The 19,814-nt window shown below is 34.8% G+C and overlaps 1 protein-coding gene across 3 annotated transcripts in view; it reads left to right on the plus strand.

The window, feature by feature from the left end:
• Nucleotides 1-19,814, plus strand: part of TBC1D5 (TBC1 domain family member 5) — a 314,809-nt gene that overhangs the window by 238,298 nt on the left and 56,697 nt on the right. For all 3 annotated transcript variants that reach the window (XM_069860194.1, XM_069860196.1, XM_069860195.1), the window contains 2 exons: nucleotides 1,303-1,409; nucleotides 16,271-16,356. In XM_069860194.1, the coding sequence (XP_069716295.1) occupies nucleotides 1,303-1,409; nucleotides 16,271-16,356 (193 nt within the window). The remainder of the gene's footprint in view (nucleotides 1-1,302; nucleotides 1,410-16,270; nucleotides 16,357-19,814) is intronic.

Here is a 19,814-nt window from a genome sequence, read left to right on the forward strand (position 1 = left end):
ATCTTTTCCCCATAATCCTCTTGTTGAGGGAGGAAAGGTACAGAAGGATATGAGGCTTATTCACATGAAAGAAGAAAAAGTAAAGCATTTAGATCTTTTTGTCCACAAAACAGTCCTTTATTTTGCCTTTTATTGATTCAATATAATTTTGTATGTGCAACGATCCTTTCTGGTCTAGGAGCCTGATTAATTGAAAGTATTTATTACTACAGCTGAAGTTCTCAGAATAGTAAAGTTTGTTAAAAATTTATTTACAATTACTCTTGTTGGAGGCTGTCTTTATGTTGCAGAGTGCAAGCATCATTAACAGGCATTGCTTTGACAGCTGTGGCAGATGGATTGCCTGGATTTAGATGGTGTAAAAGAAATGAAGTAGTTTACGTAGACCTGCCTGAAAAGATGTCTTTAATAATTGCACTCATAATTAGATTGATTTGAGGATGGGGGGAATAAACAGATAGAAGACAACAATGACAAGCGAAGAAACATAGAGTATACTTGTATAGATTCAGATAAATTGGGGCACAATTATAACAAAATTATAAACTTTAGCGAAGCAACCTGAAAATTTCCTGAGTAAAAAATTTTAATAGTTATTGATATATTATACTTCTAAATATTTATGAAATTAAAATCTAGCCTTTTCCCTTTTTCCTGAACATTTCATGAATAGTCTCTGATATACAAGAAAACAAAGAGTTGATATCCTTTTATGTATGTGTATTTATATATGTGTAGATGTGAATGTGTATGAACGTAAGAACAACATAAAAGATATTTCAGCAAAGAATTTTCAGGATGGTGGAAAGTTATCATTAAAGCAGGACCAAAGGTAAAATTTCTCTTGCAAGTTATCCTACTTAAATCTAGGTGTCTGCAGAGGAGTGGCTGAAAAACCAGTGTCCATTTCGGAGTGTAGGACTAATTCTTCAGGCTTCACTGACTGTATTGCCCTGACCTCCAATGACTCAGGCAAGCTTTAGGTACAGAGCTACAGAGACCTAAATTTAGGCATCTATATCTAGAGCTAACATAAATGTCTATGACATAAAGTCATTGGTAGGTTTAGCATTGTTCTTAATGATATTGGACCAAGCATAGTCATGAAGCTTGATTATGCAATATGTTATTTTACTCTGAGCAGTGCTTGAGTTCTGAGAGACTCTAGCATGGTAAAAGGCAGCTGACTCTAACTGTAATGATCTACTGTAAAAGGCACTGGTTTGAAATATCAAAATAAGAGTAATATTTCACTTTCTTCCACTTTTTTCCCTTTTTTTTTTTTTTTAATTTTCTTTGCAGTGATTTCAAGTAACTATCAGACCTGTTTGGGACTTCTGATGCATTATCCACCTATTGGAGATGTTCACTCCCTTATCCTAAGAGCACTTTTTCTCCGAGATCCAAAGGTGAGCCGCTTGCTTTGTAAATATAGGGACTAAATCTCTGTGATAAAATGCTCTAAATACTATGAAGTTAATAACAACCTACATTTTGGGGACTATAGTTTCAACTTTCTTCTTATCTGACTTAAAAAAGTAATTTTAAAAAAAAAAAAAATGAAGGAAACGGTTGGTAACCAAGAGTAGAAACAAGTTCTGCCACTTTTTAAAAAATACTATCCTACTACTTTGCTAAAGTTAACCAGGAGCTCTGGTAGCTGCAGATGTTTGTGCTATTTAGAATATCTCTGTTTGGTATTCTGCACAGAGATCTTTTGTAATAAAGTATCGTTCTGTCAGAAACAGTAATATTTGATAGAATAACCTAGTAAATTGTATAGAAACCATCATGCAGTTTCATCTGTAAGGTGGTTTTTGTGGGATTTCTGCACATTAATCACTGTTAATCCTTAAAGCACTACCCCTATAGTATGTAATAGTTATGGGATGATTTTCAATTAGGAACTAGAGTCTGCTGTTACAACCTGAAAATATTCACATGAATAAAATGTATAACTTCACATATTCTGTTTCATATTACTAGCTTATGGTTTCTGATATAGTCATCTGTACTAGAAAAAAAAAGGTGAAACTTTTGGTATTTTAATATATGTGTGGATATAATATACAGCAGATATCCACAGTATAGTGGATAAAGTGAGATGAAGCTGTACATAGTAATCTTTGCAGTACTCAGATCTTTGGCAGATAGCAGAATTTGTGCTGCTGGTTTTGAACTGTCTTTGTGTACGTCCCATTAGTAGGCTGCCAGTGTAAAGTCTGATTTCCCTCATCTTCTTTATGCATGTCACCTTTGAAAGTGAAAAATTCATCACTTCGGTGCTCTGACTGCCTTCTGCACAATTTCATTCAGTACCAATGTTTACTTTTATGGATTAAGAAAAAAAAATTGTCTCTGTTTCTGTATCAGCTTTTTTTTTCAGAAATCTGCATCCTTACATCTGCTTTCTTCATTCCTCTCAGGCATAAAGATTTCTTTCATGATGAGAAGTAACGTATATCATCTTTTCAGTGTGTAAGAAAGCTTGTAACATACATCTCAGCAATCTTGCTTAAGATTTTGGCAGCAGTTGGTGAAATCAAACTGCCCAGCCCTTATTTAAGTACTCTCTTAGCAAAACAAAATAGAAGTATGTTTTAAAGGGAAGATACAGAGGGAGGAAAATTGTGCTAAGATATCAAACTAAATCAAATAAGTAACCTGTCCTTTATTGAAGGTATATGTCAAAATATAAAATAATTACTAATTATTCATCTGTCGTCTGAAGCATCCTAGGCAGTATGCAAAATATCTTACCAGTTTAAGGGGGCAAAAATAAACCAACAGCTTCCCATGAAAGAAGCTTAATCACTATTCCACTTCTTACGTTCTTGTTTCCAACAGAATTAAGTTGTCAGGCTCATAAGGCCTTAGTGTCCTATTGATTAACATTCTTGGGTGTTTCTTGAACACCTTTCAGAAAAGTACTGGATTTTGTTCTTGCCGTGTCTTTCAACACGGTAGGAACTCAGGTGAATGAGTACTTAAAGCTCTTTCATGCAAAGACTGCTAGTTGTTTGGTCGGTTTAAATATGATTAATTATAATTGTTCCTTATTTCTGAGCTTTGCTTATCTGCCTGGAAAACACTCTGAAAGTTTGGAAGTTGGGATTTCCAGAGAATGAAGAGCCTTAAGGGACTTTCAGCCACCTCTCATTTTGCATTGGGTCTTTGGGTTGAGACTGCATAAAAAGATCTGGACTTCTTATAGTAAGGAAGTTAAACTGTTCTAAAGTATCACCTAAAAGGAAAAAAAAAAAAAAGCTGCTGGTCTGGGAAAGAAATGTTTTCAGTGCTATGACTTGAATAATTGTTTATTATCTTTCCGTAGCTTTGAATTTAAGTTTCACTTATTTGTCCTTAAGCATACATTGGTTCAATCCAACGTATTTCTGGAATGGCAGTCTTGTTATTCCATGAGAACTACACACAAAAATTTTCCAAGACTGTCAAAATTTTTCATTTGACAGAATGAAAGGGAAGACTCAACTAGACATCACGGGTGCTGTAGGAGTCTAAAGTCAGTACACAGATTATATACCAATATAAGTGGGAAAATTATGGTACCTTTTTTTGCTATCTGCATAAACATAGTTCAGTTTGCCTTTATTCCCTGAGCAGATAAAAGGAGGTCGGAAGAAAAGACAAGAATATTTTAGTCAGTAGTGTAACTTGTAAGTGATGATTAGCAAATTCAGTGCTTAATGATTTTTCTTCCTCCTTTGATGTTTTCCTGTGCATTTCGCCATTCTTCTAGTTTCTAATGGGAAATTACATTTGGTTCAGTGCAATTTAGATCTCCTGAGCCAGTCCTGAGTTGTTCTGTGTGTCATTTCTTCCAAGATTTCGCTTGGGTTTTAATATGTAAATTCAGAGAACTCTTCTCTGGGAGACAGTTGCATGGTCCAGTGGCTTATTTCATTATTTGTTGAACACATCAAGAATGTTTAGTGGCATTCAAAATATCTGAGGGAGGCTGTCTACCCCTTGAAGCTTTAAATCTCAACTGGACAAGAAATGCAGTTTAGAAGTCATGTACAGGGACAAACAGGAATCTGCTTCTTGCGGGTCTGTAAATATTGTCTTTAGGATTATTTTTGCAGCTAGGTAAATAGCAAATAATCCCACTGAAGGGAGAGTGTGGACTATTTGGTCTAAGAAAGGTTGGCAGCATGTATCTAAAACTGAAAGATTCTTAAGGAACAATCCTCTCATCAGTGGTGAAGTAGTTAAGAATGACCTGATATGGCTTTTCCATCCATAACTTCTATTTCTGGAGATAATCTGGATTTGCACATCTAATAACATCTATTATTTCATCTCTTTGTTTGGTGTGACATAATAGGTCTCTCCTCCCTACTTATTTGTCTTGTAGACAATCAGGAGAGAGAAACTTTGGCTTGATGAACCTGTCACTTTTTGTTTGCTACTTTTCTTTGCAGTCATGACCAGGATAGCAACCTAAATGGCAAAAGAAAGCTGTACTTGAAAGATGGGTGGCATTTTTTTCTGTCGGATGTATAACTACAATTTCTTGACCTTTTGTGGAATCAAACATTAGCAGAAGACTTAGCATTATCTATTAATAACAAGAATTAAAAAAGTAATTAGTGCTTGCCGTTAATCTAATATGTGCAGCAGCTCTTCTTTTGACTTAGTTGTTGGCAGTTGGGGTGAGAGGATGCTTGAGATTCCACATCTCTGATATATTCCAGAGCCACAGAGGAGAAACACTGATCTCTGTAATATCTGAAAACAAGTTAATGCACCTGTCCCTGAAGGGGGGGCCTGGGAGATACTAATTTTACAGGCGTGAGTATGGATCAATGCAGAATAATTGAATTTTAGCCTTTTCTGCATTTGACTAGCTCCAGTTCATAAGAAAATGTAGAATGAAAATCTCAAATCAGTGGTGTTGGTTTTGCATAGGGTGATAATGTTAACCTTCTTAGCAGAATATTTGTTTAACATTTCTGATCTTTGTACAGATAATTACCACAATTATTTATATGTTAGTAACTTCTGTGCACTTATAGTCCTTCTGAATATAAAGGTAGAGCTTCTTACGGAAAGATGAGCTATTAAAAGTATGTATAGATTAAAAGAGATAATAAGGGAAGGTTTTTGGGGTGTATCCAAAAGCATATACTGAAGTCGTGTCTCTCTATATTTAGTACCTCACGAGTGGCAAATTTTATTTTTTTCCTTATCAAAACCATTGAGCACTGTTAATTTTCAAGCAAAGGCTGCAAGACTGAGAAGTAGAGATGGGGAGATAGGGCAGTGGAAGAATATAAAGTGATTAAAAAACATAGTTCTAACTAGAGTTGTTCAAATAAAAAAAAATTTAAAAACCCAATTAGAAACAAAAGTCATAGAAAATGTGAACATATTGTGTTCCTTAAATAACCAGATGTTCTTTCCTTCCCGAAGGCAGCCAGGGCTAGGAATAAAAGGTTTAAAACTATTGTTTTAAGTTAACTGTGAATTTTGCAAATCTGTTTTCACCCTTTAGCAAATAAAATTCTAATACAGCAACATAAGCAAAGTAATTTTCATCTTTGGGTGTTCTTATTTGTATTTTCTTCTGTGTTGCAGTGTTAACCTTATCACAATGACTTATTAGAAAACTAAAGCACCACATAGAATATTACAGTTTTGCATTGCATGCTAAGAACCTGACAAGCCACCTTTTGTCTGAAAGCTTACTATACTTATTCTTAATGCTTTTGTAAAATAAGTTTGCTTTCAAATATTTTAACATCGTGAGTTACACTGTTTGTGAGCCAAGCTGGTTAGGAGCTGAATTCAAGGGGGAAACCTTTTATCACAAGACATCAAATAAAAAAAAAAAGAGAAAAAAAAAAGAAATTTTGCTTGGTTGATGGGAATTAATTTGTTAGTTATGCTAATAATATTCTCCTCACTGCTGCTGATATTTTCTCAGCATTGTATTTTAAGCTATTTGCTGACAATGAAAATAGTCATGTCTTAATATTAAATTCTAACTAAATCTACAATAAAGCATACATGACAATTCAAAGAAGTTATATTAGTTCATCGTGACTGAAATTAAAGGGACTGCCAGAAAACATAAGGAATAATATATGGTCATGATCACTCAAATAACGATTAGTCAGAGAAATCTGTATTCCGGCTTCTAACACTTCACAATCTGAGGAATAAGTGGCAAGGGAAAAGGAAAACACATTACTGAAATTTTGAACTGAACTCTTTGTACATCTTCAGCTGAATTTTCTTCTTAAGTAGCTGCCACCATCTCAGAGTTTTCTCCAAGCAGCCTGAAAGACTGTTGAGTTTCACTTTTTTCTTCCTCAGATAAATTCTTTCCCATACACTCATTAACTGAGGTGCTGCTGCAGAGCTGCAACTGTCCTTTGAAAGCTGCCGTTATGTCAGTAGCGTTTGTTTTGCTGTTTGTGGCAGGAGAAAAGCAGTTTTGGGGTTGTTTTGTTTGTTTGTTAGCATTGTCTGTGCAATCTGGCATTAATTACCTCTCTTTAATGACCAGATTGCAGCCAATGGGAAGTTGGGATGCGGCAGTGTTTGGGCATTAGCAGCTCATTAATTTGCACCTACACACACCGAGTGTGATGAGGAGTTGATTTTGTTAGAGGGGTATCAACAAGGGGGAGGGGGGTCATTAACAAATGTTTGCTTTTTGCATTGTTCAGGTGGTTTTGTTTTGTTTTTTTCTGATCATGAGGAATATGACTGATTTGTCAGGAGTCTTGGAATTGTACACTGGGGATTTGGGATGCATGAAAAGTAAGTATCAGAAATCTGGGATAATGGATATCCCAGTCCAGTATGAGCTGGCAGTACGAGTAAGGTCAGCCTTAAAGGAGAGTTGCCTTGACAGGAGCTGTGGCTGATAAAGGAAACAATTTTTTTCCAGAAAAGCTAAGGACATATCTCTTCATCTGGGCGGAAAGGAATAAGGAGAAAGAAAAAATAAATGCATTTTCTTTCAGTGATTCACAGAGACATTCTATTTGCCTTAATTTCTGAAAGATTAAGGTCTTGGATATTTAATGCAATGTAGATAGATTTTGAGCACAAAAATGTGTCTGGATCTTCAAACTGACCTCCGATTTTATAACCACGTTCAATTCTTTGTAGTGAACCCAAGCATTTTTGTGATCTAACTTCCCCGTTTGCACACAGAATACGATTAGATGTAATCTGAATACCTCCTTTTGAATAAATTGATGGTTTTTCTGTCATTGCATGCTAAGTTTTTTAATGTGGGCCTATACAACTAAGAATTGCATCTATTATACATGTGAAAACCATGGTGTTAATTTGTTCTTTGTTTATGTTCGTGTTGTTAAAATCAGAAACTTTTGCTTTCCAAGGACATAGGCCATGCTTTGTTTTAAAAATTGTTGTTCTAAATATTCAGTTATTGTGTTTCATTAATAGAATAAGATATGACAGGCAGCTATGAGTTTAATGATAAATTACTTGGAATAACCATGTTGCCATAGTACCACGTAAAAATAGTAAGTGTGCTATAAATTAAAAATCCTCTTTGTTTTTTCTACATTTGTTTCAAAACCTTCATTCCCGGTTCACCTATGCATTTTTTAAAATATAAAAAGGCTTTGTGGTCAGTACTCATAGTACGATAACTTTCTCATCTTTTCCAAAGTTCATTGCAATTTCCTCTGAAACGTTAACCATTTAATCGACCCACCATAAAACAGTCACCTTCTTCAAAGTATTCTCTATGGCATAAGTAATATTTTTGGGAAGAAATCTTGGAAAGTGGTTGATTAGTCATAAAGTCAAGACCTTTTCAATGAGAAATCTTTCAAAGTCTTTCTCATTCCTCAGTATCATACGTAACACAGTAGTCATCACTCAAAAGAGAGAGCTGATCTCTGAGATTGCCAACCACAATGCAGTTTCCAGCAGTGCTCTGTCTCTAGTGTTGGGTGCACAAGTCAGTTATTTGTTTAAGAACCCACAAGTGTTGTATCAATGCAATTTAAGCAGCTATTCTGTTTAAATGAATAGGAAAATGGTGGGAAATAATACAGAATAAAGCAAAGCTTCCTGCGCAGCGACACCTCTCATAGTTAAGACAAAGCTGTGCTGCAGGTAAGACGATGCAGAAACAAAAGACTGGTCCCAGTTCTGTGTAGAGCTGAGCAAGGTGGTACTGCAGTCCTGCCACTGAGAATAGAGCCCGGCAAGGAGGGTGCATTGACTCTTGTTCTCACTGCTGGTCTTGTGTGACCCAGCCGGTTTGCTGCTGACCTTGAGAGCGGTGAGGAGTTGATGGCATGGCTGGTGATTTCTGGGTGGTTGGAGAGGTGCCAGTCTTTCAGAGGAGACAGCTAAAAGGCAACTTAGGAACCATTGTTTCTACTTTTGAGTAATACTAAAACAAATAAATGATAGCATTGTATAGAACAGCACGTAACGTGTGTTATTCAGTAAATAGACAAGGGAACTACTTGCTGATCAGTCGACTGGATTAAAAATTGCAAACATAAGGGTAAAGAAAGTGTTTGCATTTTTTAATCTTCTCTGTAGATTTCATAATTATGCCTTTTATCGAGATGTCTTCTCTAGTAATTAGGAAGAGAAGGTATGAGGTGCGGCAACATCATGTTCAGGCCAGAGGGACGATTATGGAAAGTTCCGAAGTAGGAGAGGAATTACTCTCATGTGCTGATCAACATTCCCAGTAATATTCACTGGGAATTCATAAGCTCTGTCATGTTAAGGGCAGGTACTTCCAAAAGGCAAAATGGAAGAGAAAGTTACTATTGGAAGCCAGAACTTTAAACTGTACTATCTCTTTGAGCAAGCTGATATCCCTAGTAGCAAAGTAAAAGCTTCTGTTTGTATTTGATGCCAAAGCAAGAAGCTGAAGCACTTTAAGGTCTTAATTACTTTAGCTACCAATAAAATTTATTGCTTGTGAATTTCTTGAGGCTGTTTCTCTCAAATGATTGGTTTACTTCTGTTTATAAAGTCATCTAAAGCTACTGACCCTTCCCTAAAGAGTAATGATGTTATTTATAAAATTACACTAATAAAATGTATTTAACAGTGTTACAGGGAGGTGATTATGGTTCTTCTTGTGTGCAACCTGACAATTCAATTAATCACTTCCAGTTTGCAAGGTAGTTCATCAAAAGGACAGACTGAGAATACTTAAAGCACTTTGATTCTACCTAATGTAAAGTTCTCCCTATCATAATTTATTCATTCGATTAAAATTCACAAAACACAAACTGTGAGTTATATAAAAAGAAATTCGTAACTTTTCAATAATGTGTGAAAGATTAGCTATTAAATCATATCCAAACAATTGTGATTCAGTCTATTCTGATATAAATGTATACATACTGCTGGAGTGCTGACATATTTTATAGAAAACATTCATGTATTAATTTTTGCATACAAAGCTATTTAAGTACATTTGTTTTAGGAAACACTTCTCTGAAACAGCAGTGTATTTTCAAGATAAAACTGGGAATGGTTCATTTTATCCTTTGCTGCAACTTTTTGTGTAAAATTAGGTTTGGAGAGATGAGGTAGGACTCTGTCCTTTGTCTTTTTAAGCAGCAGTAAGGAGCGGTAGCTTTCAAAATGACTCTGCAGTATCCTAATTACTGAAATCTCAAAATGAAGGGATTTGCTTGTCCCATTGCGCCAGGACCTTAGCTTCTCTCTGCTTTTTAGAGGAAGAGACTTGGATGTCCTTCTGCTGTGGAGTGTGCATGGGGCTCTTTGAAATGCTTTCACTCTCCTAAGGACCTTTTTTCAAGTGTTTTACATAGCATATAACACATGGAACATAAATTAATCTGTTTCTTTTCCACTTAGCAGAAATAACCAAATAACACCTTAAAATCTTCTTGGTTTTCCCTGATATGTGAGATTTGTGTACACATATCTGGAGAAGACATAATGCTGTACATGTGGTTATAAGGGTTTTATCAGTATAAGCTTCGGATAACTGCATTACTCACAAAGCCATAAGTGAGTTATGCAGGTTGTCCAAAAATGAGCGCCAATAAAACCATAATGTGGTAGCTTTTCTGTACATAAAGATGTCACATTTTAACTCTCATAATTTGGAGCATTCCAGGGTTTAAAGTGAGGCTTGCTGTGTGTTCCCTTCAAAAGCCTGGATCTTTCCTCCACAATGTTGTAAAACTCCTGTTCCTAACCATGCAGGGCTGCAAGATGCCAGAGCATAAATCTGTCACAGGGTAGGGCTGAACACTGTCAGATTTATACCTCACTATTTAGTTAATTTACTTCTTAAAACCAAGGGTTCAGCTGAAAAATAGATGACTAAATTAAGAGGCAGATTTTAAAGGTACTTAAGCGATTCTATTGATGCATGATGGGGATTTTACGCAGGTTATGAACTTGAACTTTGACAGATTGGAGTCTTTTTGTCTGGAATATTGATAAAAGCTGATTTGGTAGGATTTGATCTACCTGTTAAAACACAATACACTGTAAAAGTGTACACACACAAAATAAAAAAAGAAAGAGGGGGGCTTTACTATCGGTCGGGACAAGAAGCCAAAATGTATAGCTAGAAATTTCTTCAGTCAAGTCACTGAAGGATTTTTAAATATCACTTGTCATTTTTTTTTCAATTCTTCATCTCTTGTCATAGAATGCCCATGTGTTTATGCAGTTAAAAACAGACCATAATGCACAGTATTTAAAATATCTTCCTGGTATCAGAAGTTTCTAGTTGCCAGGGGAATGGAGGGTTTTTGCGTAACAAAACTGGAGTTAATTTATTTCAGCTGGATCGGAATTCAGGGGTTTCTTCCTACCTTGACCCGATTAACTGAATTTTCTTTTCTTTTCAGTTCTTTTTGGGAATTTCTGTTGTTTCGGGAGGAAAATAAAAAAACACTCCTTAATTTTCTTTAGAAACTATTAAATATAATATTTCATCATGCTGTTATTGCATTGTAAATAATAAGTTCGGCAATTGAGACCCACAGCATCTTTCAGGAAAATGTAAACAGGAACCATTATTCCCAGTTTGAGGATTACGGTTTTCCTTTGCCAGCACCAGTATTAATGTGTAGATCTCCTGACTCCTCTGATTAAAAGAAGTTCTTTATTTGTTTTGTGCAGGATTCTCTTCATGTTGTGCTTCTTTTGTACATAGGATTGATAGATGTGGACTATCAACTTATGGTCTGGGTAATATTTTGCTAAGGTGTTTTTTTTTTTTGTAAGGTTTGGGTTGGAAATGGTGTTTGCTTTGGGTGCTGTAGGGTTTGTGGTGGTTTGGTTGTTTAGTATAAAAAATATTTTGGCTGTTGATGTAATGTTAAGCTGTTGCTTGTACTGGATAAGTCAAGTCATAGAGCAGAGACAGCTGCTTGGGTACCTGGTGAAAGAATAGAAAGAGGAAAGTTGAAATTCTCTATGCAGCTAGGCTATTAGGTAATCATTAGTAAATGCTTCATATTAATTATTAGGGCCTAATAAAAAAAAAAAGTGCTGAACTGAACAAATGTTATTCCTTATCCTTACCTCAGCTGCTGTATTTCATCTCTGTTCCCCATCCAAATTTTTGCTATGCTTTAGTCATCTTTTTTGAAGGAAGAAGCATAGGTGAGCTCAAAGGAAGAAGAAAACCTTTGCTAACCTCCCAGTCATTACTGAATATAGGGTCATAAGCTCCTTCAGCTCTCATTAGAAACAGATGAAAGGAAAGAAAATGCCATTTTAATAGAAAAATATTTTAGGCTGTATAGGAATTATGAAAAAATTCAATATTGCCCTGTCAGCTAAAGAGGGGAAAAAGTAGCAAACTGGCCCATTAAAAATATTCAAATAAAAACAGCAACACTGCGTCATTATCTTTCTTTTTTTTTAGATATGTTTAGTTCAGTCTGTTCTTTGGTTTAGGCTTAAAATATTTGTAGCTTAGGAAAAAAAAAGATATATGTTTGGCAGCATTTGTTTAATATATTTGGAAAAAAAAAATTAAAAAATTCTATTTGGCACTAGTGAGGTGATTATTTTGGTGAGTCTGTTGCTGCCTGTACATATAATTCACCACTGCTGTTCTGTTTGTTTTTTCCTCTGTTGCATTTAGGTTATCTAGTTTCAAATACAATCTATTAAGTGGAGTATTTTTCAGTAGCTGAGGTTTTCCCACCTGTCTACCCTAAAACACCTGCAACATATGTTTGTGTAACCCTGCAATGCTTTGTGGTTTGGGCCTTGAGAAATTCCCCTAGAGCTTTTTGCTTATAAACAGCTGAGCAATTCGTTTCTCTAATGACGAGTGCTTTTCCCTTGCCATCAAGGCAATAGCATGCTTACTAAAATAAGTCTCATTTTTCATCAGAGGTACTAAAAATCTTTTTGTATTGCTGTGTCTTATCTTGAACCTTTAGATTTGTGCAAATTTTTTTTTTCTGTTAATATAATTGGGGGGGGGGATACCTCAACGAAGGAGATAGAGTATTGTAGGGAGTTCTCTGCTTGCACCTGCATATAAACTTTTACAAACAGTATGTGTTCAGATGGTGAAACGTTTTGTTGCAGTAGTAACCTGTTTTTTCTGGTATGGTGTAGAACAGACTGCCTGTGACTTCTGTCCCACGCAAGAGCGCTTTGCAGTATTGTATCAACTCCGTGGATAATGTGACACGATATGTCTCTGGGCACCAGGGTGGAAAGAAGTTATACTAGGGAATCTGAGCACGTGGAGCATGATCCTTAGCTAATAAGGATTGTTTTTCAGCAGTTTCTGCAAGTTTAGGGAATCTCTGCTGTCTTCAACGTGACTCTGACCAGAGCCTCAGCCTCCTCCCTCAGGAAAAGAGCAGGCACACATATAACTTAACTTGGCCCCGAGTGCCCTAAGGAGAATAAAGCCAAATAGAAAGTTGCCAAGAAGGTCCTGAAATACCTTCCCCTTGGGCTGTGGCTAATGCATTTTGAAGATGCAAAGTCCAAAATCACATCAATTTTTGTGTGTGCTTCTATATCTGAATTTCACACGTTGTCCTGTTGAAAATACAAATTGGGCATTTTCTATCAGTTGAACTAAGCTCACTCTAGCTAGAATTTGAGATTAGAAGAATTATAAAACCAGCAGAGTCCCCTTACAAAATGGGTGGGGGGAAAATGGATTTTGAGTATAGGCACAGGCACATTTTCTCTGTGCTCTCTTTCTGTAAAAGCTCTTCCACAATTTCTTTGGGGGATTCAATTAGCTACTAATTTGAAGGTTGATTTCACTGTCATTTGAACATTATTCTTTTAAGAAAAATGATTTTATTCAAGATACTAGTCAAAATACTTACATAAATTCAAAAGGAAAAGGAAACAACTTTACTTGCTTAAGGAATTAAAAATAAATACAAATAGAATCATTCTAAGCTACACTGCAGGAAAAAAAATGTGGTTACTGTGAATATTTTAAACAGCAGAGCTATGTTTTGCTGTAAACAAATTTGTTTAGTCTTCTCTCCTAATAATGGACTATAATATTGGGGACAGCTCAGACTGGATGCTCAGGGAAATTACTTTAAAATTCATAATGAAGAGACGTTGCAATTGTGTAGGTTTTCCTTTTTGCTTCTTATATTTAACTTACTGAAATGGTTAGAAAGAATATAGAATTTAAAGGACAACCACAATGGCATAGAGATCATAATGTTCATAACCATATTTTTTTGCTAAATTTCAATTTTCAGAAGTATTTAAAAATTCTGTTGTGATACAGTAACATATGTCAGGTTGTTGATTTTTTTAAAATAATGAAATTTTTCCAACACACTATCTCTGCAGTTTTACAAAAGGTGTTGCAGCAGTAACCCTTGGTATTTACTGTCTTGCATTTCTAATGTTTGTTCAACAGCATTTTTTCCTGAGGGTTTTTTTCACTGTATGTAATAGTACTTAAAGCTGCTTCGTCCTTTGATACCTTTGAACCCCACAGGAATTTAAATAGGCCCCTGTGAAAGTAATGCCTGAGCCTCACTGATATGTTCGAGTTAGATCATTATTCCTATTAATGGCTTTAAGTGCTTAGATAGTAGATCAGCCATTTGTATCTTGAATTGCTTGTCATTTCTGCATAAATATGTTTTAAGATCTGTTCCAAATGAACTTCTCTTTTTTTTTTTTTTATTTAGAAGCAACATGTAATATTCTTTTTTTATTATTTGTTGGGTGGTCGGATAGAAATTTCAGGGCTTTTGCTAAGTTTAAAATATGTACTGAGGTATTGGAAACAAATTTAAAAACTGGTTAGTAACTAGTGACATGGATTTTTCAAAGAGTTCTCTTATGATTTATAAGTGCCCATTATTTTAACCATCTCTTACTTTTCTACATTGTTGAAATGGTCATCAAGGCACATAAAGAAAAAAGTTATTTGATTTATGAGAGAAAAAGTTACACTGTTTGATTACTCATTTAGGAGTCACAGAACCATCAGTTATCCTCATCGCATCAGTTTGGATTTGATTATCATAGAAATGCATTGAATTACCAAACTAGAGCAATAGTAACTAAAGCTGATTCATTGTTATTGCTGTCAGTTGCTGAGAACTGACTTATAAGCCATATGAATGGTTAGACTTATGCAAATATTGGTTTTATAACAGGAGAAGAAAAACATAGAGTGGCCATTACGATGTGGGTGGTAGGATAGGTGAGGACTTTTTGATGCTTGTCTAATAGCTTTTAGTTGTTTCATTTTTTAATGAACATCGCAAACAGGATGTATTTTTAAAAAAATGTTTAATGTGTTTCCAAAGAAAGAAAATTAGACATTTCGTACAAGATGAAGTCTGATTGCAGGAAACTATCTGGAAAATCCCAGCCTTAAATTTGATGCCAGGAATCATCTTGACCTTTGATATCTACTGCCTCTTTAAATCTTCTCTTCTTTTGTGCACACGCAATACTTTGGTCTTTAAAATGCAGCTCCTATTTCCTCCTCCAAAAATAAGGATTCCAATGAAGGAGAATTGTCTGCAGTTCTGTGGAAAATGAGAGAATAAGACTATGAATACCCCAATCTATAATGAAATCTGGAGGGCAAAAATACAACATGTGAAACTGAAACTACTGAAGACTGACTCTGTCAAAAATTTAATGTACTTTGACCTGTGAATATCTTTTTTGGAAACACCATTGCGTAGTTCATTAAAACTATATTTTCTGCTAGCAGGACTTGAATGAATAAATCTTTAAAGCAAATACTTGGGAAGTATTTAGATCTGTTTTATGCAATATATCTGATCATTATGCATAAATTTACCATTTTGTTTTGTATTACACTAGCGGTTGTTTAAGCCATTTCTCTTCTAATTTGTGTGTGTGAATGTGCATGTGTGTATGCTTGTGTGTGTGTGTATAGCCTCTGTGTACCTCTCTGAAACTTTAGTTTCATCTCCATGCAAAATTTTTTACTTAAAAATATCTACTTCCTCCCTTCAAATGCTGTCCTTCAGGAGCATTTGTTCAATCAGGGTACTTCACACGTATACTGTGGTCTGCACTTAATAATCATTAGATCTAAAAAGGATTATTTCAGGGCCACTGTGCTTCAGTGAAATTTCTTCATTGTGGCAGAGGTGGAGACTTAACAAGTGGCTTCTGGTTTCGATATTAATTATATACGTTTTATTATAGCAGAACAGTTCTTTATTCGTGGCTGCTTGTTTTGAGTGAAATTTGGAGAGAAAAAAGGCTCTGTGTGCCATCTAGTGACAGTGTTCAGGTTGTCTCTAAATTAATTCTTTGCTTATCTGAGACACTGCTAGTAATGCTTTTGGTTCAAAATGATAGCTATAGTTTCTCCCTAACGTTACTTTTTTCTTTAAAAATATATCACTTCAGCTTGAAACTGGTAAAATTCTATACCAGAGTAAAAGGAAGAAATCAGATCAGAATCTGAACTTGTCCAAGAATTATTGATTTAATTAGAAATGTTAACAGTACAGCCAATAGCCTTAACGCTGTGTGGAAGAGCACTAATTTCTGTGAGAATGAAATGGACTTACTGGTAAGACTTTGTATCATTTTAAGTATTTTAAGACTTCCCTTTAGTGTAAATGGCATTGCTGCCTTGGGACACCAAGATCCTGGGAAAGTTAATTATTCTTTACATTTCTAAATTTCTAATCTTTATTAATGAGAATACCCCTGTCTCTGCTTTAAATCTCTCAGAAAATTCCAGTAAGATATTAATTTTTTTTAATTTTTTTTTTTAAAGAGAAATCCAAGACCAGTGACTCACCAATTCCAACAAAATTTAGATTATTACAAAGCACGTGGAGCAGACTTGATGAACAAAACCCGGTAAGCTACTTCTGAATATGTGTTCACTGAACTAAGACCTTACATGAGGAAAATGTTTCATAAGTCACTTTTATCCCAAGTACAAATTACAGAAGCAGTATTAGAAGCACATGTGTTTATTTCATGATTTTTTTAATCTTTACCACCTTGCCTATTATTACATGAAAAATGGAAGTTTTACAGGTAGTGTTGCAGACAACTCACATTTTTTTAAGGCTAATACATTCATACGCAATCTGTGAAAGATAATTCTATATTCTATGATTCTATGATTCTACATATGTGCTACAAGCAGGGGGTAAAACATTGCCCATGTGAGTTCTGTAGCTGAACTACTTCTGATAACACATCAAATCACACTCTGGAGTGTCTATACCAGAAGTTACATTGCATTATGGTAAATCAAGTTTGAATAATTTTTTTCCAAACCTTTTTTGCAGCATTCATCCTTGGTTTTTTTTAGAAACAGTTTGTATCCATACTGCTTAAATGCCTTGTCAAGGTGATTTTATCTGGTGGTCACAAATGTAGAGGTGGCTGTGCCACAGCTGAGGGGCTGGACTATGGTTGCCAATATCCTATTTAGATCAGTTACATTAAAAGCTAGCTAAAATATAATGGAGTGGATTGAAAATGGAGAAAGGAGCAGAAATTAAAGCTGAATAGAACATTTTTTTTAATTTCTTTTTTTAAACTAGGCTTTAAAGTTAGGGAAGGGAGTCAAAAATACCGCATTCTATTGCATTTTCTTATTGTTTTTACTTACTTATTCTTTTAAAAACTGGTCTAAAGAGATGCCTAGACTCAAGTTATTTGAAAATTTCAGAAGAAACATTTCAAGGATTTGGAAAAAAATAGATAAATCTTAAAGCCCAAACAAGAATGAGACTTATTAGAAACCTAAATTCTAAGGAAACAAATATCTGTTAAATCTATGTAGGAATAGAAATTCAGTGCACAAATGTATACCGGACTCACAGCAAGAGAGAAGAAAAATTATTTAGAATAGTTCAAATAAACTAATAACTGGGATAAATTTATCTCAACACAAGAGCATTTAGAGTAGGTCAAATGTGGTAAATCTGTTTAAGATTGGACTAGAGAGAGAACTGGAAGATTTAACATGAGGAAATGTTTCTGCAGTGAACAAAGAGATGGATAAGATCAGCTACCAGGTCTTTTTCATCTTTAATTCCATAGGCTCAATGACATTTAAAATATCTTGGCAAATCTCTCATATATATTAGTTATTTTATCACATATAAAACCTTTTAATCCATTATATTCATATATTTGTCTCTCATCCCTCATAAGAGCTACTTGGTGGAAAGATAAATGCCTTTGAATAAGGCTTGCTTAAAACAAAACATTTTCATCTTAGCAGAAAACTGCAGAGATTGAATCATCTTCCTACTGCTAGTTTAAAAATATGCCATTCACAGTCAAGGTCAATGATGCTTATTGTGATGAAACAAAGTTGTTTGCTTCATAGATGGAATTCATGTCTCCTTGATACTCATATTTTTAAACTGATGCCTTACTTTTAAACGCATCTGCTGATAACTCTGCAACATAATCAATCAGCATTTTTCTTGTAATTGTTGTGCATGTTTAGTACATTTACATGGCTAAAATGTAGACATTGATCCATGTTTAATGGCTGTAATCATCCTTTGCATTAATATATCAGACATTTAAGTGGTAAGAAATATATACATTGTTCTCATTTTCCTGAACTTCAGCTGAGTTTTAAGGTATCTCCTCCAGATATGAAGCACCTCACTATTGTTCATTTTCTGAAGCTGCAATTCAGATAAACCATGCAATAAATTTTACTTAAGAATACTTCTATTAAGATCAGCTCTTGACATGAAATTTAGGTGGCATCATTATTTATTTTTCACATATGTGTATGTTTTGAGCTGATCATTACCACAATCAGTTCATAGCAGAGCGAAATACTACAAAGGTGTAATAATTATCCTTTCTAGTTCTCAAATAATTATAAAACTTTATTGCTTGTTATAGTTGAAGGCTTTTTTTTTAAATCATATTTTGCTCAAAGTGGCTTAGAGATGAATTTAAGTGTTTATTGTTCCTGTAATGTGAAGTTTCCCAAAAAGTCTCTTTCCAACCATCCGAAAAAAAGCAAATAAACTAACTTCTCCTGGGTTTTATATATGTCCAAGTAGCAAATTATGCATTGTAGAAGGAAAACTGGTACTATCAATTAAGCAAAATATAGCTGAAAAAAAAAAAGAAACAAGAATGAAACACCTCAGGTGAGTGAGTTATATGTACCACCCCAATTTCAGTGATTAGTTTTCGTAGATAATGAGGAAAAAAATATGCCAAATATTGGATTCTGAATCTTAACCAAGTTGTTACTGGTATGACACCCAAAATAAGTGAAGTAATTAGATTCATTGCAAACTGTTGAGAACTGATTAGTATCTGCTAAGCCAGCATTTGACATTTCTTCTTCCGTCTTCAAAGCAACAATCTTCATTTTCTTTCTGGAATGGAGAAGACAATAAACAAAAGGACTCTTCAGGTGCCACATATATGTGACGAGATTCTAAAAATCCCTTTTTTTCTCCTTATGTTTCTGCATTGCCTGGGGAACTGATTAATAACTGAATGTGCTGGGTAATAGCAGAGTACAATTTAATAGTAATAAACATTGTGCCATGTCCTCTTCTTTAAAATCATTAGCACCTATTCAGTTTGCTTTTTAAACCACTTGGGACTCCTGCAAGAATTTTCTGTCATTCTGAAGATGTTCTCTTTGTAGTGAGTTTGTCAGCCATTCTCAGGTGCCTACGGAAAGAATTTTTGTAATATTGGCAGCAATCAGCATAATGGGGAGACACAGAAACACCCTATAATCATTATTCATTAATCACTCCTTTCCAGTTTCCATAAACTGGGAAGCAGCATTTTGTCCCAGTCTCTGTGCTGCTGATCCTCCTAAAAAATGCTACGTGCTGTCTTTCTTCATCTTCAGTATATGGCAGAAGGGGCCCGTACAGCTTGGGGCTGCGTCTCATGAGTGTGCAGGCTCACATACTTTCTTTGCTTCCTCTCATTTTAACTGTATCTATTCTGAGTCTAAACAACTCAGCTGTTGTTGTTTTCTGGATATGTTCTATATGTGTGCATGCATTTATATTTTGTATTCTAAAAAAAAACATATCTGGAGACAAATAAGGAAATTATATGAAAAGCTAAATCAAAATTACTTTTCCAGGTGCCTGCAGAAGTTATAAGCACTTCATTTGTAATTTATTTTTAGTTAAACTTCCCAAAAGACATTGCAAAACTATTTTTTTACCCAGTGCAGCAATTGTATTGTTTTTAATAACATATATCTCTTCAATTATTTTTAAAGACAGCTATTTATATCACTGAAGTATAGATCAGTAAAATAAAACCTCAAGAGTGTAAAGGTGTCTGTG

Source organism: Phaenicophaeus curvirostris, chromosome 6 (genome assembly GCF_032191515.1).
Source record: "Phaenicophaeus curvirostris isolate KB17595 chromosome 6, BPBGC_Pcur_1.0, whole genome shotgun sequence".
Classification (NCBI taxonomy): Eukaryota; Metazoa; Chordata; class Aves; order Cuculiformes; family Cuculidae; genus Phaenicophaeus; species Phaenicophaeus curvirostris.